The sequence below is a fragment of the Artemia sp. Qi Xiang Cuo genome, chromosome 18, assembly GCF_049724085.1.
Source record: "Artemia sp. Qi Xiang Cuo chromosome 18, ASM4972408v1, whole genome shotgun sequence".
Classification (NCBI taxonomy): domain Eukaryota; kingdom Metazoa; phylum Arthropoda; class Branchiopoda; order Anostraca; family Artemiidae; genus Artemia; species Artemia sp. Qi Xiang Cuo.
In genome coordinates this window covers 33080238-33097453 of record NC_142811.1, presented here as the reverse complement: position 1 = coordinate 33097453, position 17216 = coordinate 33080238, and the positions used below count along the sequence as shown (strand labels likewise).

The 17216-nt window shown below is 36.6% G+C and overlaps 1 protein-coding gene across 1 annotated transcript in view; it reads left to right on the top strand.

Annotated features, from left to right (window-relative positions):
- The window catches only part of Tsc1 (tuberous sclerosis 1 protein hamartin), a 191544-nt gene that overhangs the window by 27289 nt on the left and 147039 nt on the right, over positions 1-17216 (top strand). Inside the window, exons 3-5 of the mRNA XM_089103825.1 lie at positions 3422-3557; positions 8925-9037; positions 14559-14742. Of these exons, the coding sequence (XP_088959951.1) occupies positions 3422-3557; positions 8925-9037; positions 14559-14742 (433 nt within the window). The remainder of the gene's footprint in view (positions 1-3421; positions 3558-8924; positions 9038-14558; positions 14743-17216) is intronic.

Sequence of the window (17216 nt, the reverse complement as noted above, 5' to 3'; positions counted from 1 at the left end):
AACACTTTTCAGCCATTTCTTGTTAAAATTTTTTATTTCAACTCATCCACACGGGGTTTTCGCTAGCAACTTTTTTAATGGGCACCAAGTAAAGAAAAATCACACGGAATTAGACAACCGAGTCTTTCAAAACCCGTAAAGCTCTTTTAAAAGATACAAGAACTGCTTATTTAACACAAAAATATAGTTTTTAATGAGCACTAAGTACAGAAATAACAAACGGAATCAAGCAAAAGAGTGTCTCAAACCTCGTACAGCTCTTTCAAAATATATAAAAGATATATATACTAATTATTTAACACAAAAATTTTTTTTTTACTATGTACCAATTAAATAAACACCACACGGAAAAGCCCTTATAATAGCAGAGGAAGGAACAAAAGCTCCTGTAATAGCAGAGGAAGGGGGCATAACCTCTTATAATGCCATGGGAGGGGGGAACTACGCCCATAAAATAGCATGGGAATTCCTATACATGCAAGCAAATAACATGGGAATTCCTATACATGCAAGCAAATAACATGGGAATTCCTATACACGCAAGCAAAATAACGTGGGAATTCCTATACACGCAAGCAAAATAACGTGGGAATACCTATACAAGCAAGCAAATACCAGGGTAGTTCCTATAACTTAACTCAAATACCATGGCAAGTCCTATTCATGCAAGCAAATAACATGGGAATTCCTATACACGCAAGCAAATAACATGGGAATTCCTATACACGCAAGCAAATTACCTTGGGAATTCCTATACATGCACGCAAATAACATGGTATTTCCTATACATGCAAGCAAATAACTTGGGAATTCCTATACACGCAAGCAAAGAACATGGGAATTCCTATACATGCAAGCAAATAACATGGGAATTCCTATACCCTATACACGCAAGCAAATAACATTGGAATTTCTATACACGCAAGCAAATAACAAGGGAATACCTATACATGCAAGCAAATGACGTGGGAATTCCTATACATGCAAGCAAATAACAAGGGAATACCTATACAAGCAAGCAAATAACATGGGAATTCCTATACAAGCAAGAAAATAACATAACCATTTCTTTTATTCAAATCCCAACCACAAATCAAGTTATCATATATTGAACAACCTCTGATTGGCTCATAAAAATGCCCACGTCAAACGATACATTCATTGTGCAATTCTTATCAAAAACAAAAAGCTTTATACCCCTTTTTTCCAATGAGAGTTAGCTTTGGCAACGACACATTCATAACAAACTAGTCTTGACTAAAGGCAATTGTCCAAAAAATCAATCACACTAGGACCGGTATTGCGTACTCGTTCCTCTTTGAAAGATGTATTGACCTCTAGATTAGAATTACTTTCCAGAAAAACCTGTTTGTACGGGGGCGTTGGCAAATCCAGACGAGCAACTCTACTTATATGAACTATTGTTTATTGATGCCTTACAAAAATGGATGAGTAAGGATGATTGCTCGGCCATATAAGTTTTTAATTCTCTTATGTACTATTGAACATTCAATATGAGGTTTTGGTACAATCGCAGCACCTAGAACAATAATATTCATGATAAATATCAATTTAGGGATGGCTCAGAATTTAAAGCCAGGCTAGGACCATTTAACGTTTTATCACATCTGGTAAATTTTGATTTTAAGTAGTTCATTAAAATTTTCTTGGTCTGAAGATCATACAAACGCTTCATAGTTGATCTCATTATCCAGTTTCAAAGGGTTGGGCAGTTGATCTTGCATAAAATGACAAGTTTTGAAATGAATCATCATATGAGCAGGAGGAACGTCAGCTAAAAAAGTGATTGTAGTGATTGGTTGATTGGTACAAAGTAATTGGTTGTCTCAGTCAGGATTCACATGGGTTCTTACTAGAGAAAGGTTCAAAAGGCTATACCTCGCGTTTCCATTATATTCACATGCGTCTTGAAAATCAAATTCAAACCAACAAGTCAATACGGCAAGCTGTATTATTGTAGTTGAAATGAAAATAGCTAAAGAATGCTATAATTCTTGACTGGAATGAATGACCTTTCTGGAACAAAGTTTTTATTTAGTGTTTTTGATATTTTTGTAGTGCCCTCAAACCAAATTTTCTCATTGGTTGTCCAATTCTAAAATCGTATTCTTATTAATTCTATACCCAAGACTTTGGTTCAGAGGATGGCGGAGTCAAGCCATTCGGAGGCAGTTCAACTACGTGGAAAGTCATATGGGCTATATTTGTTTTTGAAACATTAAATTGTGAAAAATGTGTGGTATTATATGTTATTTTTTTTGGGGGGGGGGGTGTAGGGAGGAAGCATTAAACCTGAAATTCCTGAGATGCTGCTAGCTGGCCTAGTTTGCCCATTTTACCTGGCCTACTTTACCCATTTTAATCACTGGGTTCTATGCATCTATTGAGCTATTGCTTGGAGAAAGCTGATGGAAAACACCCTTGCTGAGAGTCCCAAAATAAGTGTTCAACGTCAAATAAAGGTAGTTTCAACTATTATTTACTAGCCGTTTTCTCAAGCAACCAGAGTTAGCTGCGTGTCCAAGCACTTCTCATGACACCATGCAAAATAATGTGGCAAGTAGATGTACTTGTAGAAGACAATCATTTACACCACATCAAATTTTGCCCTAAAGGTCACAGTTGATTTTTGGCAGTGCTACAGCGTGTCCTAATCATATGGGAATAGGAATCAATTGGAATTTTATAGGTATGGTTAGAATGTTTTATGGGACTTCAGCAGGCCTTTATGCCAACCTCTGATAGTAGCCTTTGAAATATTAATATATAACATAACTTTCTAGCCTTAAGCTAAAAAGTTGATTTACTCTTGATGCTGAGTGGTAAGACAGCCTAACATTCGCATTTTCATTCGGGATTGATACGTTTGATCACTTAGAAACTTATTTGATTCTGGGTATTTGTAAAGTGTAGCACTGGAAACGCTCTTGGAGACTTTCCCAATGAAAGAAAGAAGTGCCAAAAACCTTAAATAGTTCATGTTCATTGGATCGTCATTTAGTTTGTGGATGGGGACAACAAGGGCTGTTTCCTCACTTGCCTTGATGTCTATACAACAAAAATTAGGAAGGGGCTGGGATGATCTCTTGGGAAGGTGGTCTTTGGACTCAAGTTTATAGGGATTGCACTTTAATCCCCCTCCCTGTTTGTGCTGGTATGCTAGCAGCCAAGTACTTTTTCCATATTACGTGAATTTGGTTGAACAAATTATTATAATTCATGACCAAGAAACCAGGATATGCTAGAATAAATATTTAATTAACTTTTAATGGTTTATCTAACTGGTGTATTAATCCAATTGCTGCTGCAATTATATAGTCATTATTTTAATTATACAATTGTTGTAAATGCCAAATTTTTAAGTCACAATTAATTTGAATAATTTTTTTTTTGGTTTCAGGTTAGCTGATACTCTTCGAGGCTCAAATAAATTGAAGGCATTGGAATTTCTTGGTTATTTGGCTAAAAGAGAACCACCTTGGTTATACAAGATACAACAGCATTCGTTACTCAAAGAACTTCTTAAGATTCTCAAGGTTTCAGTTTATACTAATTTTGAACGTTTCTGTCTGCGTTTTAACACTGGAGGAGGAATAGGAACGGGAGTAAGAGGGTAAATTAAGTTGGGGCTGAGGAATCTAGAATTTCAGTATAATCTGCTGTGGTTCAGCTGTTCTGTCATAATATCTGGGGTCTTGTACTTAATATTCATAGAAATGATCTTTGTTTCATCTATCCTATCCAGCAGGTGAGAGATCTTGCACTTGTTTTGGCGTTTTTAGGTGCTTTTGTAGTTAAAATGCTCTTGTAAAATAGGTTTTTTTTCAATGAATATAGTGCAATTGAATTGCAATGAATTGATCATATTCTATTTCTCGGGCAACCTTTTGTTTCTTTTTTCCTGTTTTGGCCATTTTCAACAATTCTGCTATTATGAAACAAAGATATATATTTCAAGCTTAAGTTATAAATATTTGTGTAGCCCGGGAATCTGGAAATCCCGTCTGTAGGTGTTTTTTTTTTTTTTTTTTTTTTTTTTAAACAAACGAAAAATTTAACTTGGTTGGGGGAGTTGGGACGGACGAAAGTGCAAAATTATTTAGTGGGTAAGGACATTAAATAGGTAGAAGTTCAAGTAACATTTTCTTTAATGGATGGTGGGTGAGTTTCGTCATCTGCACTTTTCAAGTTTTAAGCACATTGTAAAAATATATTCTCTCCAAGGTCGAATACAAACGTCACTGTTTTCCGTTTTATATCTCTTTCCCCTGGGACGAACTTGTAATAACCCTCCTCTTTTAAGAGTTGGACATGTGTGCACCTATGGTTTTGCTTTACATTAAGTAGAGAAAAGGGAGAAACAGGAAGAGGAGCAAACCAATTCGAATGAGGCTGCAAAAGGAGTTCTAGAGACTTAAAGTTTAAATATTCCCAAAAATGTACTAATAAAAAAAAAAAAAAATCATATTTATTGAAAATAATAAAATGCTCATGAAGTCGATTTTTTCAATAAAATGCACCTTCAGAAGTTGAAAACGTTGATTTAATTTTTTTCTGAGTTTAGGGCTTTGCTTGGTTAACCTTTTTGGGTGCCGTCAAATTTTCTAGTTTCGATCCTGATCAAGTCGCAACTATATTTTTATTGTTGCTGATAATTCTCAACTCTTTATTAGAAATCCCCTGGGACAGAGATTTATTTCATTGAGCCCTGTTACTGCTCCGGACGTTGCTTTCCCTCATTCAGTTGTCACCCCATTGGCTTGGGAGTTCTGAAACGCCTGTAGTATACTTTAGTTTTTAGAGTTGATATTGGGTAGCATCATCTGTAAACATATGTCTGACTTTTAAATTTTTTCTTGACGGAAGATTTAAAGAATGTTCCAGGTGGGATGTAATGCTGCTTAATACACATATGTTTCTCCTGAATTTTTTGTGGTGGCTTCTTTGAATTTATATTAAGGAGGGGTTGTCCCTACCCCTCCTCTCTTTCGTAGGCAGTTTTTTTAATACGTGGCTTGTTTTAATTAGTATATGACATCAACTTTGTCTTTCGCATTCCTTGCTTTTTTTTTCTCTGGGACTATCAAATTTAGTCGACGTAACATGATAAGGTTTTATTCGTTCTAGTTGGTTGATTAACACCAATGCTATTAAAGCACAATACTGACAGCAGCGCAGTACATACGGCATCGTTATTTTTAATTAATATGGTAATTAGATATATCATATATTATTGTACTTAAGTTTTGTTGATACTTGGGGTCTTCCTTTGGGGCAAGGGGAGGGAATTTTTGTATACCACTCTTGACTTTTTGCCCTTAAATTTTATGCAGACTAGCTTGCTACAAAGCAGTAAAACTTTCTGAAAAGGCTTTTTACTTTTGCAGTAAAAGCCTCAGTCCGCCCCTTACTTTCTGGTTTGCTAAATCTGTGCTGAAGGAATTGATATAAAGCAATTTTGCTTTCTCAAAAATACTGCATACTTCTACAATGAAAGTTTGAACCCCATAAGTTGCCAGCTTTAACACTTTGTTTGTAGTTTTGTTTCCGATCATCATCAGATGAACTACAATATAAAAGCATCCATGTATAAAATAATTTCTTTCCAATCCATCAGCTTCACAATGAATTCATTGGTTTCCAGTTGCATATCCTTATACCAAGTAATGAATGAATAAATTAATATTTATTTCCCATCATACAATTAAACAACAAAACGCGATGGAGTATTATGAAAATAAAACAAAATAAAGAAAGAAAAACAACGAACTATGAATACATAGCATAAACATAGAAAAAAAATCAAAATAGAGTCATTTTCTCGGGGTGTGAAGATGGCCGGTTCGATAAACATTCGAACCGAGAGTCCCCTGCAAGGAGGGGCTCCGTAACACCGAAACGTCGAACCACATAACCGTTTCTAAACCATCTAGGGATTTGTAGAGGGTACTCTGCAAACTTAAAGTAAGATTTGCGCAGATCGCTTATCAAAATCGGTCAAAATCCCAAAATGGCGTTAGATACAGTATGTGCGGAAGGTCGATACTATTGTACAACTTGGCCAGTAGCTTTCGTTTAAGACTAACTTGCGAATGAACAATGCTAGCATATGCTGCACGTATTTTTCTCTCAGCATGCTTACTAAGGAGCTTTCTTGTATACCTTAGGGAAGCCCCAATCGGTAAACTAATGTAAACTAGCTCTGATTTAGGGACAACATCTGATAAATCTAGTCGTACGCTTTCTGGAACTAAAGAATCTGGGCAATTAAAAAATAGCACTTGCGACTTAGCAGCATTAATAAATAGATATATGTTGTCGTAGCGAGTTGCAAGCTCATCAAAGTTGCATTGTAAATTGGCAATGGAACGGCACAGGTTCAACAGGTCGTCAGAAGAACAGAGTACAGATGTATCAACACCTTTAGATACGCAGCTAGTAGGAGATCAACCTGGGCAGGGAGAGAGGCATTATTATAAATGCTTGGGGAGGTTATTGCTCCTTGTTTTATACCAGCGTAAACTAGGAGGTCTTCTTCAGCGAACGAGTCACCGAGTTTCAACCGGACTTTCAGATGGTGATACATGTAGTAAAGAGGCACTATAACGTACAGGATTACACCGCGGTTATATAATTTAAGCATTGCTTGAGAGTGGAGAAGTGACCCGAAGGCATTTGTCACACGTATGCACCTAAAATCAACGTACTCCCCGACGCCTCCATATCTTGAAGAATAGAACAAAAAGTATGTAAGGCATGGAAACATCCTAGCCCCGACTGAAACCCAAATTAAATGGGGGTATAGTACAACGCTCATGTACCCGATCTACGATCAAAAACTCGAAAATCTTCGCATGAACATTAGAAACTGTGATGGGCCTATGCGACAGGCAAGAAGAATGTGGTTTTCCCTTTTTTTTAGGATAGATGTTACGACACCTAGGCACATACAACCAGAAACAATACCAATATTAAAAATAATCTGAGAAAGTCATGATAAATGACAATATAACATGTCACTCTCGGCCGTAAGGTGCTGTGCACGTATACTGTCCGCTCCTGCAGAAATTTTTTCTTTTCATAAGTTTATGCACTGTCGCCTCAATATCAACTATGTAACCATTACCCCATTTGGTCTTATTTTGGAAACTAGAAGCTCGGACACCTTTGCATCAAAAACACTTTCAACTCTCCTATCTAGCTTTTTAAACTGATTTTCAAAATGGGAAACCCATTCTGAAATTGGTATAAATTGGGGACCATCACCAGAATGCACAGTTTTATGAGACAGGAATTTCCAAAGAGACTGCGGGTCATTTAACGCCTTTTCAGCGTTAGCGGTCTTGATAGCTGCCGATTTCATAAGAAACGTCTATCGAATGAAAGATGGACGTTTTCAGCATTTTTTAGCGGAAATTTGAATCTGCATTTTAGGAAGTTCTTTACACACAAATTTGTTCTAATTTTCGCTATACAATAATTCAAGGCTTGATCTGGTTTGGTTGACTTTGGAATGATAAGAACTCCTGAACAGTTGGAGAGCCAGAAAAAGATATAGGAGAATAGAATCGGTCGATTAAGCGAAGTTTAAAGGGAATAAGTATCAATTTTACAATAGGTGTAAAACAAGACATTTTAAATTACCAGATTCCCAGCTGCTGTCTGCATTTGTCGACTAAACATTCTCTTTGGCATTAATCAAGGTCCTGAGAGAAGTTTAGAATTATATGCTCACACTATTCGTTGCTTTCAGATAAATATATTCTTAATAAAATATGTGCATATTATTCCGTTAATCGAATGAGTTTTAGGGTTTTGTTGACTCGGAGACAATTGCGCTGTGTGGTTTTCAGTGAAACTCTCAAGAGGGAGTTTGCAGTCAGCTTAGATTTCGCTTCCATTTTAGTCTAGGCCTTGGCAAGGCTCTTCCTTGAGAGAAGCCAAAAATGGATTTGGGTCACCCAAATCCTTTTTTTCCATTCTCCAGGCTGTAAATACCAACGCCACATGCGTTCTTTCCATGAAAAAACAAATCTAAAGTTACTTATTTTTCTCCTGAATTGTATGTTTTCCGAAGAGCTGTGTTGCGGTCAGACTTCGTCTAATGATTGAGATAAGGGATGATTGTACTCGCTGCTCCAATTCTTTCTCAGCCCAGTTTGTAGTACTGACTTTATGCTAACTAATATCATCGTCTCATAATACCTCAAGTAAGGTTAATGATTGTCAGGGGTGTAGTAATGTCATAACAATTTACAGAATGGCTTGAATATAGTAAACAAAGTAGAAAGGCGGGCAAAGGGTCCTTTGTGACAGAATCTTGCCCCCTGAAAATCAGGGGTTGGAAAATGCACCCCTTCCCCTCACCCCCCCCCCATGGCGCCCCATGCTAGGGTGTGATTGTAAGCCCATAATACATGTTTTTCAAGATTAGAACTTAATTTCATAGACTCCATCAAGACCTAGGAGGGTGTGGAGGTAGATGTGGAAACCTTTTCCTGGACCGGGCTATAGACCTGTTTCTCTAAGTTTCATTAACCTAGCATGAAAACCTCCATGTTTGTGAGAACTCAATACTCTGGAGAGCATGGAGGGGGCGGGATTCAAGTTCAGGAATTATTGTCAAAGAAAATAATATATAATAATATATATATAATAATAATATGTATATATATATAATAATATATATATAATAATAATATATATATAATAATATAATAATGTATTAGGGACGATATGGACGTAGAAGCTTGAAAATGCTATCTTGAGCCATAAAACTTGGGCTCTACATCCAATCAGGAAATTTCATTCAGTGAAAACGTAACAGAAAGCATAACAGCTTTTAAATTAAAAGAAACGCTGCTTTTCTACATTTCTACCATTTTTAACTATTTTTTTTTCAGAATGACACCGATGAAGTAGTGCTTGTCAACGCTGCCTTGGTCCTTGCCGCCATATTACCTGTCATTCCTTCAACCGTTCCTAAACTTTTTGATGATATTTTTACGATATTCAAGTATGTCCTGCTTAGAAAATATCAAGTTTTTTCCTCTTTTCTTATGACAATACTAATCGGAGTAATTTTCATTTTCGTAATTCATCTTTGTCATGGAAGCGATTTGGCTATAAAATTTGGCTCTGTCCTGACTTTTGTCTGAGAAAAAAAAATTAAAGAGAGAGATGTAGGACGTTTATAGTGAAAAGAATAAAACAGAGTCTAGGCAAATACACATAAACAATCTGTATCTACTAATCGTATGGTCTTTCAGATAAATGGAGAATTTATTTATAAAAAATGGTTCATTTGAGCTTTTCTTACTCGCAGAAATAGCCGGACATGGACGCTTTTCAACCAACTCATTTTTGCAGTTTTTTTAGCCCTAAACAGACCGTTCTTATTCAAGCAGCTCGTCATTATTTACAGTCAAAACACTTGAAAGCCATTTTTCCTATTTTGCTCTCCTGTGAAGTTTATGTTACTCACCATAATGTAAGAAGGTAATTCCATCTGGGAAAAAAAGAATTGACCATAGCAAGGCCACTTCATGCCTGAAGTTGTAACAGACAAATATTCAGAAGTACCTCCTTGTAGGATCATCTTATAAAGATTACTGAATACTTTTAGCGATGTGGTATTAGAAATACGTTTTACGGCATTCAACACCACCTTTTTCAGCTTGAGGAAGGAACTACATTATTTTTTAGCTGTGTTTGTAAAGGAATGCTGCAGAAATGAAGAGGTATGCATCCGAAGGTAGCTGAAGGCTATTCAAAAAGAGGCAAAGTTGTTTTTGAAGGCCACTCTTCTAGGGCTAGAACATGAGGGGATGCCTGGTAAGCACGTTGCATTGATGTCTTTATTAATCTAAAAAATGAGAATGAATTCTAGTGTTTTCCATAATTTTCAGAAGCCGACTATGTAGAAGTGTATTTTGACATTTGGAGCATCCTGCGTAATAGAGCAAGGAAAATTTCGTGAGTTCAAGCTTTAGAAAGCTTTGCTTTTGAATCCACCTTGGACTTCACGCCGTTATTATAATTGGTTTCCAGTCTTGTTTGGGATGTTCAACCATGCTCTTAACACTTTGTAGACTATGAGGTAGAACTACTCAAGTATATTAGTCATTGGTCCCCCAGATTAAGACTGAGCCGTCTAAGCCTTCTTTCGTGATAAATATATATATATATATATATATTATATCACAAAGGAAAGGACTTAGATTTTACACTTAAAATCCCCAAGCCTTATTTCTAAATTATCTTCAAACATTTGGTTCTTGCTGTTCTTGTTGAAGGCACTTCTTTTTGGCAGATCATTTTTTTTTGTACACCTTGCTTCTTTCGTACTGCTTCTTAGACATGTTGGGAAGAGCATCCTGATTTGTTGAAGAAGACTTTGAAATTGAGACCGTTTGGGCGCTCTTTATTATATTTTCTACTAGATTGCAGCTATTGCTGCAACCATGATACCAAGAGCTATGTTTCAAACTTTGTATTCTTGTTGTTTTCCCTGTTAAAACTTTATTCCTACTCTTTGCTTTCTTTCATTTTTGTGCTTTCTTCCCTTTCTTCTTTCTTGCCGTCTTTCCGAGGTTCTAAGAGAGACTTTAACTCACAACTGACCTATATTCTGTCTATATCTTAACCTTTAACTGGTAGGGTGTTGTTTATGACACTCATGGTAGGGTGGGCCAAAATGACCCCAAGTTTTTGAAGGGTAGCAGTCAATAAAATATTTAGATGAAAACATGAGCTTTTATTTTTTAAAATGGTGAGATTATTTAAAATGGTTGGACCAAAGCCATACCTAACCTTATGAGGACCTCACAGCGGGAAATGCTCTTCTCTTGATTGCTAGTTTCATTTACGAGCACAGACACGTTTACATCAGCAAGGTCTAATAGAGCAAAAAACACTGCCATTGGCCAACGGCTTGTTCTTCGGCTTGTGGTACAGTTCGTGCATTTCTGGTCCAGACTGTCAATTCCAATCTTTTTTGAATTGTAAAATTCAAAAATTCCCGATTTTCCCGTGTATTCGTCGACTTTAGGTGTTTGATGCATCCTGGCGAAATTTTGTTTGGCAGGAAACTGTCAGGTATTTAACGCTTGTTTTTCTTTACACTCCCTACATAGGTCAGCTTCTGTTTTAGAAGCTCATTTACGAGCTGAACGGAACTGTACCAATCGTCGGCCATGATATTGGTACCTAAAGCCGAAGATCACGCCGTGTTCTTCGGCTTGTTGGTACCGAAAGATACTCGGATCCAAGCAACTTTGTCTCCTTTCCACAGTAATTGAACGCATCGCAGGGATAGAAAGTAAGGGCGTCTTCTAGGCACTGCATTTTGATGCCGCGTTTGCTGGGTTTTGTAAGAATGTACATACGAGAATGACATCTGCCTCTAAACCCGATAAGCATATCGTCGATAGTGACTATGTCTGTAGGGGAGTAAAGTTTGCTGTAGTTTCCAACAAACTGCTCGTAAACATCGAATATCGGTGCAAGCGGCGTTCTTCTTGCTAGACGGGTCGATGAATCGTAAAAGCGAAGACAGGCTTCAATGTACAGGAACCTTTTCAGGCTCATGGTCGCCCGAAAAATATCTCTACCAGTTGCTATGCTGGCAAACAGGCCAGTTGTATCTTCGTTTCCTGACTTGAAAACTCCGGCAAGGTATATGAGACCAAAAAAATGCCCCAAGTTCTACCGGATACATTGGCTTCGTAAATGTCTGCTTTTCCAGTAGATCGGCTGCAAAATTCGCACGACAGAGATCCATTTTTTTGTTGGTATGCTCCACCACTGGATCAATGATATTCTCAGAAAAAAGAAGACCCCAAGCAGTTCTGGTTGCAAAGGTTGACCTGTGCGTCTGGTCTTTTGGGGCCAGCTCGTTCAGTCACAATGTTTTTAGCTCTGGTTTGGCTCGGGGGCAGTTCACTTTTCGACCAATTTTTTGTTCTGTCACGTAATAGTAGCACATCCTTGCGGGTCCATCTATTGGTTCTCTGAGAAAGAGGCACATTGTCGAGGTCTGGCTGACCTGGAGCTAGTGATGGTTGTTCTCCGAATTGACGTGAAGGAGCGGTAGCTTCATTGGACTTACTGCGCTTTCTTCTAATGATGAAATTTTATCTGGAACAAGGTTTTCCTGCTCGTCATTCGATGGTCTGTAGTATTTGTCGTTCTGGGTGTCGGATCCACTTGATAAATCGTCATCTTCTTCAAGTATCTGATTGATATCTTCCTCTGTAAGGTGCTTCTTAGCTCGGGTATCCATTCTTGCTATAAGGAAAAAGAAAACGTAAAAGCTTTCCATATGAATCACTTTTTGATACTGAAATCCGGAAAGAAAAGGTGAAAAAGGCCAAACCCGAGGAATTAAAAAGTGAAATTCAACTAGAATTTACAAAAAAGCAATTAAGTCATTCTTGGCAATGACAGAAATATGCAATACTAGCAATAAATATCATATTTCTTCAAAAACCAAATCTTCATTTTCCCTTTTTTTGTAACGTTAATGGTAGGGTGGGGTCAAAATGACCCCAGACCACTCTTACCTCCTATGCCTTTGGTGCCAGCTACTCGACTGATTGTATGCTATAACACCACCAAATTCTCGAAAAATACACGAGAAAGCAGCACTTTGCTTCTAACGGCATATTAGGAGCACACTCTCAAAGGGTCCTTGGGGTCAAAAAGACCCCACCCTACCAGTTAAGGGTTAAGATAAAACAATAAATAAAAGTAATACAAAATTCAAAGAGAGGGTTAAAATATTTAGTCAATAAAAAACTAAAGTAAAAAAAAAAAAAAAATAAAATCCATATCTTTAAGTAGCATCCATCACAAATGTGTAAAACTAAAAAACATTGCGTAAGTCACTGTGATGGAAATGGAATACCCTAATAATCAATTAGATATTTGCTTAGCAAAGGTATTCTCAAACAGTCCCATTCTCTTTCATAGTTTTTATAAGTGTTCCATTAAGATGAATCCATAAAAGCAGTAAATAAAACAATATTAATGGGTAAAAAGTATTTGTTTTTTTTATTGAATCTTGTTAATTGGGAAATGAAAATTAATATTTATGTGAACAATAATATCGCCAAAAAATGCACATGGTGACATCATCTGATGTCATGATGACTAAATGTCGCCTAAAAATGAACACGAATTACATGTTTGCATACTTTCTCATCAATATTACAAATATGCTTTATTAATTTATTTGAAGTATCCTCAGTAATTACTGGGATAGATTTTTTAATCTAAAAGAAGTAGTATAACCAAGATATTCGGTGATTTAACATGTGAAAATAAAAAAAAAGTGACACTTTCATGCACTGTCTGATAACTTCATTAAAAAAAATTGAAAATTGAAATATGTTTGGATAGTTGAGATTATTAGTTTGTACTTTTGTAGGATTAAAGCTCAAGTCTCTCTACTAAGTAATAATTAATCAAAATTATTTTTTTTAGTTTTTTTTTTAACTCAAAACCCGGTCTGCGCGAAAAAACCCTAGGTTAGCTCGAGAAAATCTTTCTAAATTAACTAGGCTAGCTAGGCTAGTAATGGTGACTAGAATTTGGGATTATATCCTCTTGCATTTAAAGTTCCGGTAAGGATTCTGTAGAAGGTAAGGGACATTGTCTATTTAAACAACTCTTATATGTCTAGAAACTTTAATTCGGGATACTCAAAAACTATTTTGGGGTAGTACTTGCAGATAAGGGATTTGTCACTGTTGCGTTAATAAGTGTCCGATCGCATTCCTCCTAAACAAAAGAGTTCCGAAATTTGCAAAAACGTCAAATACCAGATGGTGCTATTGATTTTTATTTTGGCTCCAGGTTTTCCCATGCGATTGGATAACTCTACCACTGTTCAGCTCAACCCCTATGCCAATCAATCCCATTCAGCTCAACTCATTCAATGTCACGCCTTCCTTTTAGTTTTTGCTGCATATTAAACTGATGACCGCTGCCTCTTTGATACAGTATTTTTATCTTCGTAGCAAAAAGACGGTCTGCCTAATCTGCGTTGTTCATTTAAATAACACAAGGCAAGGATTTCTTCCAAAAGTGCAATGATTGACTTCACAAACAAGAAAGGGTTGAATGGTGTTGACCAAAACTCATAACCGTAGCCGAAAAAGAGGCTGATGAGTTCCTTAAGTTTCTACTTCTACCCGTAACAACTCATTGCAGCCCTAAATCGCCAAAGGCCAACACAGCTACACACGGTCCTCCTCCATCTTCACCTATTCAAAGCCTCTTTTTTTCCTTCTCCCAAGAAGTTCAAATTTCCCTTAAATCTTTCCTTACGACATCTTCCCACCTCGTTCGGGGATGAAGTGCTTTTTGTTTGGCCCTTGATGGATGGCTGACTGGTTCTTCAGATATTTGGGATTTCTTGAGATATGCGTTTGATTTTTTTTGAGGGAATGACTGATGATTATTTTCATTTCGTTTCCTCGGGAAGGAGGGTCTTTCTCTTGTGACAACCCCTTTCTAACAAATTATTTTTGTAGTAGGCTCACCGTCTGGCATACAGTTCGATCAAGTTCGTCCCAAATGTTCCTCATCCATTTACGTTTGGCCATAGCCGCTCTTTTTCATCGTTTGTATGGAATGTATCCTGTCAACTTTCTGTCTTATATGAGAACTCATATTGGACTCAAAGACGCTACCGTGGCTTTTCAGTCTTCTTTAAAGGTAAAGTATAAGATAACTACGACAAAGCTAAGGAAGTTTAGTTTTGTATATAGAAGGTATTATTTACGCTGACCTTCTAAGGAGATTTTAGTTAAGACCGAACAAAAACCATAGACTGACAAAATAAGATTGAAATAGAGCACACAGTCTAACTGGCTTGCACCCATCAGATATTTTACTTGTTATTTTACTCTATAAAATTACCTTGTAATAATAAGGTAATAATATATTATAAATATGTTATATAATAAAATATATTATATAATAATAATAATTTCCTTGTAATAAGGAAAGCAAACTATATTTTTCCATCTAAATTGTAGACAGTTGAATGGAGGCCCCTTAGCTCTGAAATGGGTTTCAAATAAACAGCAACTTTTGATTGTCTTTTCTGATTCGCGCGTTTCATTAATTGTAATAGGAGTTTTGATTTAAGTAGCGTATTCGATAATTGAAAATCGAAAACATTTCACTATTGGCATTTTTGTTACTATTAAAAATTCAACAACTATTGGCAGGCTCTTCAGTCTTAAGGTCACTTGAAATGTAGCCGATATTCGCCTTTCAGGTAATATGATACTGCTCTTCAACAAGTGGTGGTATGCGTAAAAACCTGCAATTGAAAATCGGCTGTAGGTTTTATCTAGCTTTAACATTCTATGAGTAGTACTTATTTTGCTTTATGCATGTTAGAATGAGCTCTACATAAGTTTTATCTGCACTTTTAAATATAACCAAGAAATGTGTTTTCTTTAAAGAAGGTATTGTTCTAAATGCACATACAACGAATGGTACTTATACCATTCGATCCCAGAGATAAAGATGCCAGATAATGATTTTTTAAGCTGAATAATCTGTGTTATAAAATAATGAATATCACTCAAAATTAATGAGGAAGCTCGAGTCTAAAACTTAAGTATCCGCAGCTAGAAAAATGCGATTGGCTGTTGCAACAGCCAACGAGAAATCAAAACTATAACCCCTCTGCTTTTCACAGCGTATGGACCTAACCACGATGGCACATAGAAAAGAAAAGGACATTAAGGTGAAATATTATAAGTTCAGTTTCAAATCTTAAATATTGCAAAAAAAATTTTTGAGCGGATAATATGGTATATTGTGGTAATCTGTTGAAACCTGTTGTATTTTTGGATGTCTTTTTTTGTGCCGTCCTAGCCGAGTGGATTGGTGCACTGGATTTTGGATTCTTTGTCCGAGAGGGCGAAGGTTCGAATACTAGTGTACCTAATTATTTGGTTTGGGACGAATCTCAGTGGTGTGACTCTGTAAGCTCAGCCAGAGTCGACCCAGCTCTGAATGGGTTCCTGGAGAAGTCTGGGGAAGGTAAACAGGAAGGGTGTGCGAAGGCAGAGGATGGTTGGTCCCCCCCCCATTGCACTTCCTGGCTGAAGGGCCAAGAAAGGGAGATCAGCACCAGCGGTAGGGACTGTATAAAGTCCAATGCCGTATGATTTACATTTTTTTAATATGGTGTATTTACCTCTTCGATTTACGTGTCCTATGCGTTTAGCTGGCTGAAAAGTAATTTTTGCAAGACGTGGCTCTATTCCGTAAATTATTTTATTGAAAAAATTTAATGTGTGGAATTGCAATTCTTAGCTACAAGGAAGACAATGTAGAAAAAAAAGGGGGGGGGGTAGGGGCTTTCGCATTAAGAAGTCAAGTAATACCAGCTATTATTTGACGACTAGGAATACAAATCCTTGGATTTTACCATCTCAAAGGCTTTGGAAAACTAAAGTTAGTAATGCAGTAAGCTGAGGCTAGCTGTAAAAAAAAGTTGTATCTAATTTTTACATTAAGAATTTGAGAACTTAGAGTAGAAGATAAAGCCTAAATTTGGTTACGTACGTAAAATAATTCAAGATTTGGAAATAAATATCTCTTGCATTTTTTAACAGTTTATGTGTTCCTTAACAATAAGTTTTTCCGGTTTCTTTATTCGTTTTTTTTTTTCGGCTACCAACTCGAGGCAGTTTTCAATATTGAAATGCTGGTACCTAAACTTTTGTCGACGAAAATACATTTACTTAAAAAAAAAAACTTTCGTTTCAAGAAATTTTAATTATATTCTATTTTTCAAAATCAAAGTAAAACATCATTTAAAAATATTTCGAAAAAAAAAACTATCGCGTCTTCAAATGCAAACATCGAAGACTAGCATTATCTAATAAAAAAATGTTACGGTTATGTTAATATTAATAAGCTTATGCTCTTTTGTGAAGTAACTACTACTACTACTACTAACAACTCCCCGCAGCACCTAGCCGCCTGAGGCCAACACAACTACGCACGCTCCTCCTCCATCCCAATCTATTCAAAGCCTCCTTTTTTACGCCCGCCCAAGAAGTTCCCATTTCCTTTAAATCCTTCTTTATGACGTCCTCCCACCCCAGATTCGATTTTTTTAATCAAAACTAAAAGGAACGAATGTTGAATTAAAATTCAAAATG